The sequence below is a fragment of the Vidua macroura genome, chromosome Z (genome assembly GCF_024509145.1).
Source record: "Vidua macroura isolate BioBank_ID:100142 chromosome Z, ASM2450914v1, whole genome shotgun sequence".
Classification (NCBI taxonomy): Eukaryota; Metazoa; Chordata; class Aves; order Passeriformes; family Viduidae; genus Vidua; species Vidua macroura.
The window spans coordinates 43,689,423-43,706,646 of record NC_071611.1 but is presented as its reverse complement, the minus strand read 5'-3'; the positions used below and the strand labels follow the sequence as shown (position 1 = coordinate 43,706,646).

Below are 17,224 nucleotides of genomic sequence, written 5' to 3'. Positions count from 1 at the left end.
AAACGTGTGACAGGTGTCTTGCTTGCATTAAATTGTCTATTCATACAGTTCTTCATGCACAGGTGATCTGACATCAGAATGAAGTCCAACAAGTATTAAATAGGGCAAAACCTCCATGCTTCAATATAAAAAGAATATTCATTTAACTTTCATTATAGCATAAATGTACTACCACAGATATAAAGCAGTATGTAAACTAAATGTTTAGAAAGCCATTTTCCTAATACAGTAAAATGATAATATTCTAACGAGTACTGAATATTTTTGATAGCATCCTACAGACAGGATCTCCACTGTACACCTCTATCCTCTCAAAGTTACATCTCAAAGAGTATAATGGACCAAAATTTTGTTTCAGGACTGGAGAAAGAAAATTTCACCTTCCTGATTCATTCAAAAAGCCTTATGCTCTTTCTCCCTCCTTGGAGTCTCCAGTTTTAAATTAATTACATTTAAATTAAGACTAATTTATGGGGCTCCAGTAAAAAGTAGAATCACAATAGGTTTTCTGACTTTTTCAGAGGTTTATTGAATTGACCTCTTCTGTGATCAGACATGCAGCAAGAAGAAAATCCTAGCCTTAACCGGTGAGAGCTCAGACTTACTGAGCAATGTTAATATTTTCTTAGTCAGCAATTAAAAAGTCTGCAAGAATCCTACTATTCCAATTCAAAGAAGAATGCTTTGAATGTTTTTATTTTGACTGACAAAAATTTGACAGGATCTTCAGGATACAAGCTGGAGTTTATAACTGAGATTGAGAAGCAGGATGTTTTTCTATTACCATCTGTGTAGCAGTTGTCTTCTGGGCAGTTTTCCTTATCTCCTGTCAATGGGCCCATCAATGTCTTGCCACATGACTCAGAGATAACTCCCTCCAGGAGCCAATTCTGTTTACAGGTGATCAAGGACCCACCACATGACTCAGAATGACATCAGCCCATTGTGAGATGCTCTGCCCAGGGGGGAGCAGCTAAGCATTCCCACCTAGATATATTCTGGGATTTTGGACAGGCAGGCAGCCTTCCCACAGGTTTCCAAGAGGATGCAGCTGGGGTTTCCACTGGATGACTACGTCTTTTCTACAGGACCACTGCTCCAACAGAAACCACATCTGCCATTCCAGGAGGACTGCAGTCACTCCAATTTAGACAGATACCAACACACTGGCCAAAGGGGTGTCAGGTTGTATTCTGACTTTGTCAGTGGTCTTTCTTTTGAGTTATTGCATGCATTTTGTTTCTTTTCCCTTTTCCCAATAAATTGTATTTCTGACTTGGAGTCTCTCACTGGTTTTGCTTGCAAACCAGAACAATAACATACAGCTTCACTGTTTTGTTATCTGGTGTCCTATGTGATTTGACACAAGCCTCTATCCTGTAGTTCCACAGCTGTTGCTTTGATTTTTTAAGATTTTCTAAAGCCTTCTGAGTTTACATTCTTGTAGCAAACTTTCTCACACACTTTCTGTAAATAACTTATTGTTTTGCATTCCTTCATAAAAGAGGAAAAATTTGATTGACTACTAGTTTGTCCAGTGTCATTGGAGAGGTGGCACTTTCACCCTCCAATCCATTGTCACTTTTAGAAAACTAGAAATGCTAAAGTCAGAAAATAAACTTGGCCTTTTTACCTTGACAAGAGCAGGGGCTGGTGTCATGCTTTCTGGTGTCTTATAGTAACACACAGCACTTAAAAATGTGCAATGGCATGGTTTAACTTTTCATAAAGATTATCAATTTCACGTGAGTTCTGAGATATGTAGGACCACAGAGGTCTGAATAAGTCAGTGGGCTTTATCCCCTGCTCATAGACACAGGCTGACAGCCTGTTTACCATTTGTTTGCTGCAATTCCTTCTCATGATGTTCTTCCATTAGTATTGTGCTGAAATTAGCAGAATCACCCCTAATCCTGCATCGATACATGTTTATGAGAACTAAGTCCATTCACTGGGCATATTATGAAAAGAACATGTGTAGTTCTGTATTTAAATAAATTTAAAAAATCATAAAACCAAAACAAAAAAAAAAAAAAACAAAACAAAAACAAAACCAAAAAAACCCAACCAAACAAAAAAGCCAAAATCAAATACAAACAACCTCAGGAATATGGAGGCTAAGCACACTGGCAACGACACCTTGCTGGTGCAATATTCAGTTTTTAGTCTACACAATGCATTGCTTCCCATTTCATTAATGACAAAGCCAAGTTTTGCCTACCTGCTGGTTGAGCACTTTGTTCAGAACTGAGCCTGTTCAAAAATTCCCTCCCAAAATTCACACTTAAGAACATATCAAAAAGGATAGAATTTTATCGAATACTATTCTAAAGGTATTTCTCTCATTAATATGGAATAAAAGATGTAGATTATGTTGTACTCTGTAAAATCCTTAGGTTTTTAAATATGGCTGAGTAAGGTCAAGATCCTGTACCTGGTGAGACATGAAAAGGTAAATATTACCATATAATTAATGTTTTCTTCTCAGAATAGAAGCAGTTTGGACATAACCTACAATTTCCTCAAGTACTAATGGCATTTCTGTCATTCTAGGGCCTTCTCTCTGTTGTTGTCTCAGTATTAGATGGTACTTAAAAAACTCTTACCTGTCATTTTGAGTCTAGCAATGAAATGAAAATACAGTTAAAGCTCTTATCCAGAGCAGAAGGGCAGACTCAAATCTGTTATGGAAAAATAGATAGATTCTTATTAACAGTAAATTGGGACAGTCAGATTTGCTCTTTAGCAGCTTGTGATGCAACCATGCCTTACAGCCTATTACATTCAGATTCACTAAGGTATCCAAAAAGCACAATTCAAAAAATGCACTTAGACATATGCTTAAAGTTCAACTTCTGTATTACTGAACTAATATCCAGCAAGTCTCAGTCCAGTTCCTTCATTAAATGCTAATCTAAATAAATATAAAAGCTCATATAATTATGAATAAGCCAGAATCTTTTAACTTTCTCTCTCCTTTGTGTGACTGATCAGACAAACTACAGTAAAACTAGTGAGAGCCAGGCAACTACTGCTGCTGCTATTACTGCATCCCTATCGAAGACATAACTAATTACTTAGCTCAGAGGCAGCTATTTCTAACACTCATATCTGTTCAAATAATTTCTACAGTTGTCATGTACCTGCACTAAACTCTAGTTACCTATGCTACAGCTGGTATGTCTTTACAAGCTTTCTCATAAAGGTTCCCCTAGCTAATTAAGGACTGGCACTTTTTAATCACTATAAAGTTACTATTGCCTCTCTGCAGCTGCACAAAACTTTTCATTATTAGCTAGAATGTGGGGTTTTTTTTAAGAGTCCACAATTTTTGGGGACAGACACTGTGTTTTAATGCATTACCCTCTTCTGATAATCATGCTGAATATGTGTAGTCTACATGCAAAAAAGTAGGAGGCAGAATTTAATTTCCATGACAATGTTTTGAGGTCCTAAATGAAACTATTGAAGCACAAGTCCTAAATGAGTAGACTATTTTAAAAAATTGAATTTGGTCTGTTTAAGAGACTGACTAAATAACATCTCTGGCACAGACCTAGTGCTTTTGATACCAAAGCAAATGGAAAAGAGAAATACTGGGACAAAAGTCAAATTTATGAATGGCAAAGTGAAGGAACAGAGATTCTGATAGCTCCAAAGTTACACAAGAATTGGCTACAAATTTCTTGTTATCAATTACTGTGTCAGTCACAAAATAATCATTCCTGCTAGAGTGTGTTCCTGCAAAACATTTCTTTCATGGCCACATCTTTGAACACCAGAGAAATATCTGGATCGAATGAGGTGAAACAATGAAAATAATAGCAAGATATATGCAAAAAGGTAAAACACTAACCAGATACTATAAAATTAGAAAATTGTGATGTTACTGATGAGTCACCAACCTTGGAGGTATTTAAAGGATATGAAGATATGGCATTAAGGAACATGGTTTAGCAGTGGACTTGGCCATGCCAGGTAATAGTTGGACTCAATGATCTTAGAGGTCTTTTCCAAACAAAATGACTCCTTGATTCTACTTGCCATTAAACTATGAAGAGCTAAAAAAACCCCAGTGTGATTCACAACTCACCCACATGTCAGTTTCTGAGTTTTTTTGGAAGCCTAACAAAACTCCTTTTCTAGTCGCAAGGTCTCTTTTGCCTCATTCTGCCTGTCATATTTAAGTAATTGCAACACTATTTCTAATTATGGATATTCTACTATTTTGATAGAATAGTAGATAACTCTGCTACTGAGTTAAGATTCAGCAAAAAACCCTGAATTCATAGAGAGTATTGCTTCATATGTTTAGGTTGTGTTCAAACACAGCTGCTGGACCATACCTTAAAAGGGACTGAGGTTAGCCAATGTGACACTCAATTACAAGAGGGACAGGATGGATGATCTGGGAAACTACAGGTCATCTCAGCATGACCTCAGTGCCCAGGAAGGTTTGAAATAGATAATCTTGAGTTCTGGACATTCTTGATCACACAGACTGTGCAGGACAATCAGGCGATCAGGCCCAGCCAGCATGGGGTTAGGAAAGTCAGATCCTCATTGAACAATGTGATCTCCTTCTATGACAAAGGGATCTGCTTCGTGCACAAGGGAAAGGCTGTGGGTGCTGCCTATCTGGACCAGAGCAAAGCCTTTGACTCTGTCTCCCATCGTATTCTCCTAGGGAACCTGGCTGCTCATGGCATGGACATGTGTGTTTGCTGGATAAAAAATTGTCTGGAAGGCTGAGCCCAAAGAGTGGTGGTGAATGGCGCCACACTCAGTTGGCAACAGAACACTAGTGGTATTCCCCCTGGGCTCAGTACTGAGGCCTACCTAAACTTATTAATATATGTGGACAAGGGGATCGAGTGCCTCTTTAGTCACTCTGCAGATGACATCAAATTAAGTGGGAATGTTGACACGCTGAGGGTAGGCTGGTTCTGCAGAAGGAACTGCACATGCTGGATTGGTGGTCCAAGGCCAGTGGTAAGAGGTTCAACAAGGCGCCAGGTCCTGCCCTTGGATCACAATAATCCCAGCCAGCACTACAGGCTGGGGTAAAAGTAGCTGAAAGCTGTATGGTGGAAGAGGGCCCAGGGATGCTGAACATGAACAGAGCCTGAACATGATACAGCAGCATGCCCAGTTGGACGTGAAAGCCAATGGCATCCTGGCCTGTATCAGCAATTGTGTGACCAGCAGGACTGTGGATCCTTGTTCTTAGCACTGGTGAGGCTACACCTCAAGCTCCATGTCCAACTCTGGGCTCTGTAGGACACTGAGGTGCTGGAGTGTGTCCAGAGAAGGGCAATGGAGCTGGTGAAGGGTCTGGAGCACAAGTCCTGTGAGGAGTGGCTGAGGAAGCTGAGGTTGTTTAGCTGGGTGAAAAAGAGGCTTGGGGTGACCTTATCACTCTCTACAACTCCCTGACAGGAGGTTGCACCCCAGTGGAGGTCTGCCTCTTCTCTCAGGTAGGAAGAGCTGGCCTCAGGCTGCACCAAGGGAGGTTTATAGGGGATACTACAAAACATTCTTCCACCATAAGGCTGGCGAGGCATCGGAACAGGCTGCCCAGGAAAGTGGTTAAGTCACTATCCCTGGAAACGTTAAAAGAAGCGTAGAAATGGCGCTTGATTGTACTTACAAATTCTTGGCTGCAAATGCGTATGTACTACCAGGCTATACAAGCAGGTCTTTTCTTCCTCTCAGCGGGCGGGGTCTCAGACTCTTGGGAAGCCCTGCTGAGCAGAGCTTGGTTTCCACATGCAGCAGCCCCCACCGCGGCGCGCACCTTGCTGTGGGGCGACTGGTGAGGGACGGAGAAGCGCTGAGCTCGGCCAGCTCCGGAGGAGCGGCACCCCACCGCCATCACCACACCGAAAGCGGCCGCAGCGCGGGGAGGCGGTGTGGGGGCGGGGCCTCCGGCCGGCAGGTACCCCCCGCATCGCAGTGCACTGGCCACGCCCCCTCAGGCCCCACCCTCCCCCGAGCGGCTGCTATGGGGAGGAGGATGAGGGGGCGCCGCGGCGGCGCTTGTGGTACAGCCGCGCTCGTCTGACCGGGCTCCGCGGTTCCCGCCGCTTCCTCCGTGCCGCCCTCCATACGCCCCGCACCGCGCCGCCGCCGCCAGGGGCGGGGGAATTGCGGAGAGTGGATGCCTAGCGGGCACCCACGGGGCAGAGACCCGCGGACGCCATGGGCTGCTGCAGCTCCGCCGCGCAGGTGGGTGGCCCGTGTTCCCCTCCCTTTTCCGACACCGCCGCCCTCCGCTGCAGGGCCCTGCCACACCTGGCTCCGGCTCCGCTGCCCGCCCCGCGGCTGTATCCCCCGCCCCGGCCCCGGGTCTGTCCTTGTCGCTGTCCTGTGGCTGCGCAGCCGCTTGTTCCCTCCACAGCCGCGCTCTCTGGCGGCCGCGCATCCCCCTGTGCCCCTCGCAGCACAGCTTGCCTCAGACTAAGCGCCGCTTTGCTGCCTCCCACCACGGAGCCCCGCTTTCCTGTGGCAGTGTACCCCCCTCGTTACACCTGTAGCGCCGTTCTCCCGTGGCTGCGCTCTCTCCTGCGTCCCAGTCTGTAACCACATTCTGTGATTGCTGGGAACCCATTGCTTTCCCTCCCCACTTCACCAACAATTCCTCCACCAACAGCTATGCCCTCCTATGATTGCAACCACCTTGCTTTCCCCTCTCGTAGCCTTACTGTTTCGTGGCTGGATACCACCCCCTTACATCCACTCGCCCAAAGCCTTCATGCACATGAACTGTGCATCTTTTTGCTCCCTCTGTAGCTGTGCTTTCCCGCACATGGCTGTGCACCCCCGTGTTCACCTCCACCATAGCCTTACTCCTTACCATGCTATGCACTTCCACCCTCTGCCTACTGTTCTGTGTGCTGCTTCTCCGGTGGATCCTTTTCACTTTGCCCCTTCTTCCCCAGCCCTTGTTTGGCTTTGCAATCTGTGGCATACGCTGCTCCACTTCCCTGCCACGGCTGCAGCTGCAGACCTCCCAGTTCTCACCTGCCATCCTCGTAGAGCCTTGCACCACTGTCCTGTGATCCCCACCCCAGCTCCCCCCTTCCATACCTCAGTACATCTCCCTAGATAGCTCTGCATGCCCTGTCCTTCCCTGCAGCATGTTTTTTGACGTCCCTACTACTCTACCCGACAGAGAGAAGCTATTCCATGGGAGAAAAATCATCAGGCCCAGGGCATCCCTCAAGTCCACTGCCCCTGGAAAGGGAGACAGTCCTAATCCCAGCCTCCTTCCTCACTCTATGGCCAAGGGTTCAGGTGCCTCTCTGCATCCATTTCCCTGTGTGTGATTGGTCCCTGCACATCTCTTGTTTCCGAGGTCGGTTTTTCTTTCTTCCCCCTCCCCCTTCGATCTGTTTTGCCCGTACTGACTCCTTTTTTTCCCCCAGAGTGGTGCTGCCAGGCAAGGTGCAATCGGGTGCTCCACCCAATGCTCCAGTTTGTGGCTCTGCTACCCATTTTAATGTTGCCTTTGAACAACACAGCCAAAGCTATGCTGTTTTTTGCTGATTTTCTGAAGGCTGTAGAACAAATGGTCATGACTGATGCCTTGGCTGTGTTTTGCTCGCTTGCAAATGCTAGTTTCCTTTGGCTATATCACTTGCAGTGGCTGAATCCAGCTTACAGCAGACTGCTTATGTGGGAAACTCCGTTTCTGCTGTCCCAGATGAGTCATCACAGAGATGAGTTTTTGTAGCTCATCCGTTCAGGCAGACTTTTATTTTTATGTAAGAGCTCTGTCCTTCCAATGAAGAACACTGCAGAGAGCTGTCCAGTTGCAATAGGAAACGTCCTTTCTGTATAGCAAATATGCTGCAAAGGGAAGGCAATCAGCTTTATGGTGCATGAACAAATGGTTTGAATTAAGAGTGAGTTATATGCTAAATGTAAAGGGCAGATTTTGAAATTGTTCAGTCACTGCAGTAGACTGCCAGAGGATATTTGGAAGTCTGTATTATTTGAGGTTTGCTAAAAAACCCCAACATGTTAGATAAACATCTGTCAGGAACAGCATAAGGAAAGCTGATACAGACTTGGAGCACGGAGAGTGAAGTAGATATTTTGAAGAAATGTTTTCAAGTCTTTTTCAACCTTATTTTCTGTGATTCCTATCCAAATTGCTTTTCTTGAGTGTTTTCTAGGCCCTTTCTAGCTCTTCTGTATGAATTTGAATCGCCGTTCACTCTTCTTTTCTTAAAGGAAAATGCAGGCTTATTTGTGGGTAATGTTAGAGGATGAGTTGCCTTGCATATCTAGCCTGTTCATGGATTTCAGCTGACTGATTTTGGTGAAATTTGTGTTCTGCTGCCAGGTTGTACGATGATAATAGTACTCTACTAAACTTTACATTTGCCTTCCTAATGTATGGCAAGATACAATACAACAGTTGAGCTTTGTGCCCCATATACACATGGCTGAAGTATAAAGAATGGCAGTTTATTTAATTTCCTAACCGTAAGCAATGGTGTGTCTCCTCAGGAAATCCAAATCAAAGGGTAGTTGCTGAATATTTTATCAGCAGTTTTGTCTGGTATATGGATTACAGAAACCTTGCTGTATACTTACCATACAGCACTACATTAGGTCCTAATGTCTGTCCTATCATCCCTTTAATAATGAAAAAATTGTTGTGCTCCTCATCTACTATGGTCTTATGCACTTCCTCCTCTTACATTGTTCCTGGTTAGGGGTCCATCAGACATTCCTTCACATTTTCTCACCTTCTTTTTGCTTCTCCATTTATAGTTTCATATTTGTCTTTGACATAATCGCTCCTCTTATTGTGAATGCCCTCATTCCTTATGACTTTGTTTTTCAAGTAGATTTCTCATTAAGTTTATTTTTCAGTGCTCTAGCCTATTTGATCTTCACCTGCTAATCCCTGTTTCTGTTTCTGACAGAAATGATTACTTCTGTTTTGATGCTAACAACCATTTTATCTGATTACTGCATCGCCAAGTCCCTTTCTCATGACTGCCACCTTCTCTTCTCATTTCTGATAATGCATCTACGTGTGACTGATTGTTGAACTGGATAGATTTCTTTGTAGTTTTATTCATTGCTTTTATTTCATACTCAATTATCCATTTTTCCCCTTAGGTATGTTTCCCAGTTCCTTTGTTTTGCAGACTGTCTAAAGGTCTCTGTCTTAGGCCTTTTCCTATGCCTCTTCTCCAGCAGAATCTAAAGGTTTCCAGAGAAAAACTGATTGAAATTGACATGTTTACCTTTTTTCAGCACTATTGATTGCTTCTTACAGAGATGTATTCTCTGTAAGAGATGTTTTCTGCTTTTTCTGCCTTTTTAACTACCCAAAACCCCATTCATTCAGCTTTTCTGTTTTAATTTCACAGGTTTTTACATCCTGCTGTCATCTTATTCCCTTCCTAATTTTATTCTGAGTTGCTATTCTGCATCCTTGAAAATAACAGCACTCTAGTCTGTTTACCTTCTTTTCCAAATTCCTGAACAGAGAAATTTATGTTTGTTGCCACACATTCTTTCCTCTTCATATTAAGTTAATTCCAGTCCAGATTCTGTGTTGTGCTGAAATTGTCTCCAGTTAGTATCTCTACAGATTTCTTGTGCCCAAGGTGAAAGGATTCCACATCTTTCTTATCCTCCTTGGTCTCTGTTGCTTTCAGTAGTGTATGTAATCCTCTGCCACACGTCTTATTCTTCCTGGGTTGTGTATAGTGCCACAGAATTTTCTGAGTTGGAAGGAACCCACAAGTATAATTGAATCGAATTCCTAAGTGAGTGGTCTGAACAGGGATAGTGCTGTTGTTTTGCAATTATTCACTGCCTTCTACTCTCTGATTATTGTTTATTTGCCATTATTTCTGTCTGTGGTTATACTTCCAGCCTTCCCCTCCTTTTGTTAACTTCTTATTTTACCAAATTTATTAGCTTTATCTGTTAAGAGTAATGTTAAATTAAACTTAATACAACCATACCAGACTTTCTTCCAGATGAGCTAATTCTTTCTGTTGCTCCACTGCTGTTTTGTCTGCTGAGGTGATTAGAACTGGAGTACTTCTTTTCCATTTTCTTTCTTATTTTCATTTTGGTATTCCATGGTTGCACAAAGTTCTTTCACTTCTCCTGGTGTAGCATTTTGTATGATCTCTGCTACTTCTTTATCATCCCAACTAGAATTCTTCTTTACTTCTTGTTCCTTTTCAGTGTTACCTATTGTTTCTTCTTGGTGTTACCAGGGTGTTTTCTTGGTGTCTTCTTGGTGTTTTCATCTTTTTTTCTTTAAGGGCTTGTGCAATTCCGTACTTATTTAGGATCACTAAGCTGTCATTTTTTTGTACTTGCTGTCTCTTTACTATCACCATCTTGAACCTTGATCTTGTAGAGAAAACCTTGTGCAATGTCAGCTACATCTTAGCAGTTGTCTTAAAGCAGTCTTGTTTATCTATTGTTAGTTATCATGAACAGATCTTCCTAATATTTCTTTGAATTATTGTTTAGCCAAAGTTTGCTAACGTGTATGAGATGAAAACCTGTAAAGGAAGGAACAAATACTGAGGTGGGATTTCTATCTCCTGTCTAGTATTGCTGTTACTTGTCAGTACCTTCATGTTGTTTCAGCCCACTGTCCTCTCTTGGCCATATATTTATCATGAGATTTGTGTTTTCACAAGAAGGGTGCTTCTGTCTGGATGCATCTCTTTTGTCATGGATCTGCTGTGCAACAAAGCTTAAGTTTCTTCTTACTTTTGATGGCAGTAACTCTAGTTTGAGTTTGTGTTTTTTTTTTTTTTTTTTAATTTGTATGTTTGTGCTGTTTTGGAAATTATCTTCTCTACTTAAATGTAGGTATCTTTTTAGCAAATGGTGCAGAAGTTCTGAGTTGTTAAAATAGTTGCATTTCTTTCAAATCCTTATTTTTACTGAGGAAGAAAAATGGAGTTGAGTACTCGTATTCTCTTCCCTGGCTTTTCATTATTCTCCTTTTCCAGTGATATTTTCTTCAATGTCACAACATCAATCCATTTTAAAACTGGATTTTAAGGAAGTAACTGTTGGAGTTCATCACTCCTATGTTGCCACAACTGTTAGTCTGTGCTGTAAATCTGTTTGAACTAATCTGTACAGGTTCTTCATTTGTTTCTTTTTAAGCAAGAAAACTTATTTTACAGTATAACTCAAATTGCTCCATGATCTAGTTTATAGCACAGTTCTGTAATGTTTGCATTGTTATATCTGAGGGACAGAAATTCATAGATCGTGAAAGGGGATGAGGTGTGGGGAGAGACAGACCTTAAACTGCCTTCTCATGGAACAGTTGGAACACAAAATCTCTTCTTCCTTCCTGCTGTTCTACAATGGTAGTAGCTGATAGTAGTTATAAGGTGTTTGCTTTGGCAGCATGTTATAGGAAACAAGGCAACTTATTCAAGTCTTAGTGTTTGTGTTGCAATTGGAAAATACTGTTGTGTTTAAAATAAACTTACAGCTTTTTACATTAGGGACTTAATCTACGATATGTGTAAGAGAAGCTTGAAGTATTACTGGAAACTGGAGGCATCACTGGGAAAAACAAAGCACATGTTATTCTTGGTGGTTTTAGTGGTGCCCTTGGTTTTTGAAAAGCTGTAAGAACTTCCCTTTATAAAAGGAGATGAAGAGAGATCATCCCTTAACTTTCCCTTGAGCATCTGCTACCAAAACAACATTGAATAAATCTGGAGATCCTAATTTTTTTGCAAAATTGAGTATGTTCTGATGGAATAGCTCTTCCAACCATTATGGGCAATATGGATTGCTAATTATACATCATCCATATATTTTCAGTTGTCAGAGGTTCTCGCAGTCATATGAGTTTAAGAGGCATCAAAACATGCCTGCTTCGTTCTGGGCATGGGTACCATCATGGAAGAAGACCAGACAAATAATGGTGTTGATGAAGGGAAACAGAATAAATTGTTACTTCTCCTTCCAGGAGATAGAAAGCTTGATTTCCCTTTCAATATATTTGACAATAGATGAGGCTTCTGTTTTAGCCTCTGGTAAGCAGGTATTGTAAGAAGGACAAGCTGGATCCAAGAACATGCTAATGATAAGGCATCTCATGGAATCACTTCTGTATTTCTGATCTGTAAGCTCTGTTACTTTCCTATGAAGCATGAGATGTCCTTTTATAAATGCTGTCACAAGCAACTGCACAACCTGTGCAAATAATTCCTTTTGATCTTAACGCAGAAATATTTAAATTACATAGATACTTGTGAGTACTCTATAAAAGTTATAGAGTACTCTATAAAAGTTCATTGAGTTTTTCCTAATGAGGACTAGCTGATCTGAGGTTCAGACTACCCTTCAGTTGTATCACTTCTTAAAATTTGTAGGTAGTGAGTTATTTCCTTTTACTTTGTTAGATAATTCAAACATCGACATTTTAAGAGCTTCGGGAAGTGAGAGTGTGTACTAGAAACAAGCATAGCGCATAGCAAAAATTACAAAATTTTTGCAAATTTTTTTTTTTTTGATGAAGTGAGAACAGTTTTGGAGTCGACTAATTATCTTGCATTGTTAATAGTGAATGCTAAATCCAGAACTTGTTATTGTAATCTATTTGGCATCAAGACTGCTGTCAGCCATGAGAATTTTAGGTTAATAATTGTGAGGGTATGTCAAGTATCATCCAACTCATAGCTTTTATTTGTCATTATGAAGAAATGAGAGTGTTTGTTAAGTAGTGAAGTTGTTAACTGTCTTTATGCTGCTTACTCTGAAGGCAAGCTTTGGCACTAACTGTGCATGCCTTTTCTGTATTTGGGCTGACTCTAATTTTTGTTCCTATGAACTTAGCTCAGTGATTTCTTTTGTGAAAAGCAGAACTTGCAAACCAATTTAACAGAAACTGTGTCTTTGATATTTTGTATCTTTCCCCCTCTGAAGCAGCCTTTAGAAAATTGTGTAAATTTTATGCTTACCTTCTAAAAAATGGTTATGTAGTGTTGTCAGGCTACCTCTCCCTGTTGACTAAACTGATTACTAATTTTTACCTTTGTTTTATGAAACTGTACTGAAAGCTTGGCTATAATTTTTAGAGAAAGACTTTGTGAATATCTAATAAGGTTCTTTTAGGTTTTTAGGTCATTCTATCACTTTGATGTTTCCCAGACTTACGCAGTAAAATATCATTGCATTCATTGGCCTGCTTTTGCTAGTTTTTGTTTGTTTGTTTGTTTGTTTGTTTTTTGTGGGTTGTTTTGGTTTTTTTTTGTTTTGTTCTTTTAAATCTTCTAGGTAAGCAATTTTCTAATGTGGATTAGAAGTGTATATTTGTATGACAACAGCCTCAAAAGCATCTGTATGTATATTTCAGAAGAGAAGAGTGCCAACTTAGTTTTGAGGTTCAGCTTTACAGTCCAAAAATTTAGTTTTCTCTGCTTTAATATTTCAACACCCAGTAAGCAATGCACTTTAAGAATAGAATATGATTGCTGGTATATTGAAAAGCTGATTCCATACTGCATTTTTACATGCTAGTTTCTAACAGCTGCTATTTTTATCAGTAGCGTTGCTAGACTATGGTGGAGAGCATGATGAGCAGACTATGTTGACTTGTACCTGGTAATATATATTGTGCCTGCTCTTAATTAATGCAGTTAAAACAACTGTCTACAGCAGAAATGAGTGCAGGCCTCTTTTGTTTTGGTTTTGTTTTAAATTGAAGCCACTCTTGCTGCTCTCCAGATATATTATTTGACTGAGGAAGAGACCTCTGAATGTTGTATGCAGATCTACAGAAACAAAACAGGAAACTCATTTAAGTACTTTGTTCAAGGTCACAGTAACCATGTCCTGCAAATGCTTTGTCAGACTTCCCATAATTTGCAGTGAAAAACTGCAAAATTATTGCCTAGTTATAAGGAAGTATGCTTATGCAATAAGCTAAGGGCTTGACATATTTTCTTTCCCATTCTCCTCCCACTTTTTCTTACATAAATCAGATAGAGCTTTCTTAGTATTAGTTCCTGTTAATCTAATATACTTTCAGTGTCCTCAAGCGCTGCCCTCTTATTATATAATCCTGAGTGTTTTTCTTTCTTATGTCAGAATTTTGAATCTGTAAGTCAGGAGTTTGTATTTAAGCAGCTTTGATTTTCACTTGCCAAATACATTTGAATATAGGATGCATTTTGAAGGAATGTGTATCAAACTGCTATGAATGTCCCTGTAAGTGGCAACACTGTTAGTTCTCACAGCAGTGGTGTGCAGGCCATGAGCTCCTAATGAACTGTGATTTACTTGAAGACAGTGCAAAGAACAGGGGCAGCGTTTTCTATGGAATATACTCCACATCTCACGTGGAGACCAGTAATTGGAGAGTTCTGCCCTGGGATTCCTGGTAGGTTTTTTGGGTGTCCTGCGATAAAGCTAACATTTGAAAGTAAAGTGTGTTTTTAATTGCATGTTTTACTAGTTGTAAGTCAGAAAGGATTTTGTAATTTGGGATTTGCAGTCTGTAGAAGTAATAAAATTTGAAATTCTGTGATAAGCAAGTAGAAAATTCAAATGTAGTGCAGTAACTTGGTATGTGCAAAATGTCTTCAGAAGTGAAGAAATGTTTTGATTTTTTGGTTTTGTGGTTTTGGAGGGGGGAGTTGTAGATTTTTTGTAGGGGGGGTTGTGGTTTTGGCTTTGTTGCTTTAGGTTTTTATTGTTATTGTTTTGGGTTTTTTTGCATGACTGATTTTTTATTAATGATTCAGAACTATGGAAGTACCAAAATTGCATTGAAATAGGTATTTTAAGCCCCTGAAAAATATTACTGTGATATTTGTAAAATATACTTATTTATTGCTTTTTTGAAATAAATACTTAATAATGTATAATGAAGAAAAGAAACCACAACTAAATACTTTTGAGACTTAAAAATAGGACTTTTGTCTGTAGATGGCCTGACCTCTAAACTTCAAAACTGCAGCAGGTGTGCTGATCATGTCAGCTTTTTTTAATCAGCTGTGTTATGTTTCAAGATAAATATTTAAGTTGTTGATTGATGTGGAGGTATGTAATCAAGGAGCTTTGAAACGATGTTTAGTATGAGTTGACTAAAGATGAATGGAAGATGATCTACAACACAACATATGCTACATTCAAGAGTGAAGTCCCCATGTACGAGTTTTCAGGGTAAACATCCTTATATTATACCATTAGTAATACTGTAAATGATACCTTATGTGATCTCAATTTTGTTTACCTTATGTTAAAAATTTATAAATACTATTCATGCTATTAGCAAAATAGAAGATGTGGACATATTGAATTCATGGTATTCTTAATCTCTGAAGAGAAGAAAAGGATAAATTCATTTCCTTTTGGTAGATAAAGCAGTATTACACCATCCGAAAACTTCTTCTAGCATTATTTTTGAGTTTCATACTTATAATGGGCAGGTGCATCATTTCGGTGGACAGGGCATTGGAGAACAGGTGGTGAATTGTGAAGTTCTTAGGAAAATAAGGATATGGGTGCCTATATGTAAAATACAATAAAATACAATAAAATAAAATATGACAGTAGGTACAAAATGTGACTAGTGTCTGCTTTGCAGTAAATTGAAAAATACACTGTTTTGTAATGAGATTGAACCAGAAATTCCACAAAAACGGAATGTTGGACTTCACTGTGAGTTGCATGTCCTATTAGGGAGTCCCTTTTGGAATTATCCCAAGGTGTTTTGGCTTCTTTCTAGAGATGACTGGGACACGCTGCAGTAGTGCTACAGTGACAAGCTCTTTTGTCCCTTTAAGTGGAAGACATTGCTTTGGTTTTCTAAGTCTCTGGCAACTCAAGCTTCTGCTTCCCATGAGAATGCAACCATTAGCAAGCTCTTTGAGGTTGGAGCAATAGTCCTCTTTCCCAGAGGTGGATCCAGGCCAAGTCTACACTAATAATTATTTTAGTGTGTTTTTGGAGGTATTCTAATTGATACAATGTAGCTCATTCTTCCAGGGAGCTTGTATCATTTAGTAGAGTAAAAGTTTGCACTTGCACTTGGTGTGCTTTCCTGTTCTAGTAGTAATGGAGGTGTACCAATAATATGCTGTATAATAAACAAGTTTTATTGTGAACATGAGAGATTGTCTGAACTCATGATAAAGTGCTGTAAGCTGCTGTTTAGTGCTTTGTCTGAACACCTTATAGATCATGCATAGGAAGTCTCTAGGGAATGGTGAACATTTTAACTAAGTCAGCTGTATACAGTGTTCTTAGACTTCCTGGTGGAGTAAGCTAAGGGTTTTTTATAAAAATGTAACATGGTTGGTAATGTCATGAACTGAAAATAGGCTTCATTCTTCAAGACTTTGTTGTGCACACTTAAACAGCATATTTGCCACATGAAAGTTTTATAGAGAAAACTAGTTTACTTGCATTTTATTTTTAGTCTCTGAAGTGCACTTGTGTGGGGAATTGAGTGTAAGCTTGGGGTCAGGACTCGTGGTCTCTTTAGGCTCTAGGATCGAGGTCTGCTGCTAGTTCCTCTTTTAAACAAGTGCATAGTGTAGAAAAATCTACCATGTCTTAGGCAGAAAAATGCCATATCTATTAAACCTCTTGCATTGCAAACAGTTTGGTAAACTAGTAAATTATGGCTTATTGTATTTGTAGGCAGAATGCTTCACAGTGAAGGTCAACATGTAATTAGTATCTTTTTTAGCTTGTAAAGATGTAAAATGGGTAAAATAGCATCTCCTTAAATGGCCGTTAGGAAACACTGATAAATGTTTCAAGAACTGTCTTTTTCTTCTGTGTGGGTATGTTTCAATAGCATTTGAAGGTGCAGGGTTAAACTTGGCTTGCAGGACAACTTCGGAACTGGATGACTTCTTGGTCATCGCCTTTTTAACCTGGCTTGCCCAATTCCCAAGGAGGCATGCTCTTATATGTCATTTGGTGGTATGCACCAGTATTGCAAATGGACCCTTCAGTTTTGAAGGGTTGAACTTGCATCATAGTTGTAAAATTTATGTATTCTTTACTCAAAATGCTACCGGAATAAACTAAATGCTATTTATATGATCAGTTGAATAACTGGTACTTTATCAGAACCAGTCTGCCTTCTAGGAAAGGTGGATGTTGCAGGACTTCAGCAGTTTCCACAAAAGATGCCAGTCGGGATGAGAATCCTTTTTTACTTCTAAAGGCCATTTATTAATGC

The 17,224-nt window shown here is 40.2% G+C and overlaps 1 protein-coding gene across 1 annotated transcript in view; it reads left to right on the top strand.

The window, feature by feature from the left end:
• The first annotated feature begins 6,142 nt into the window (after positions 1-6,142).
• The window catches only part of SLC44A1 (solute carrier family 44 member 1), a 64,902-nt gene continuing 53,820 nt past the window's right edge, over positions 6,143-17,224 (top strand). The window contains exon 1 of the mRNA XM_054003127.1: positions 6,143-6,228. Coding sequence (XP_053859102.1) covers positions 6,202-6,228 — 27 coding nt within the window. The 5' untranslated portion in view covers positions 6,143-6,201. The remainder of the gene's footprint in view (positions 6,229-17,224) is intronic.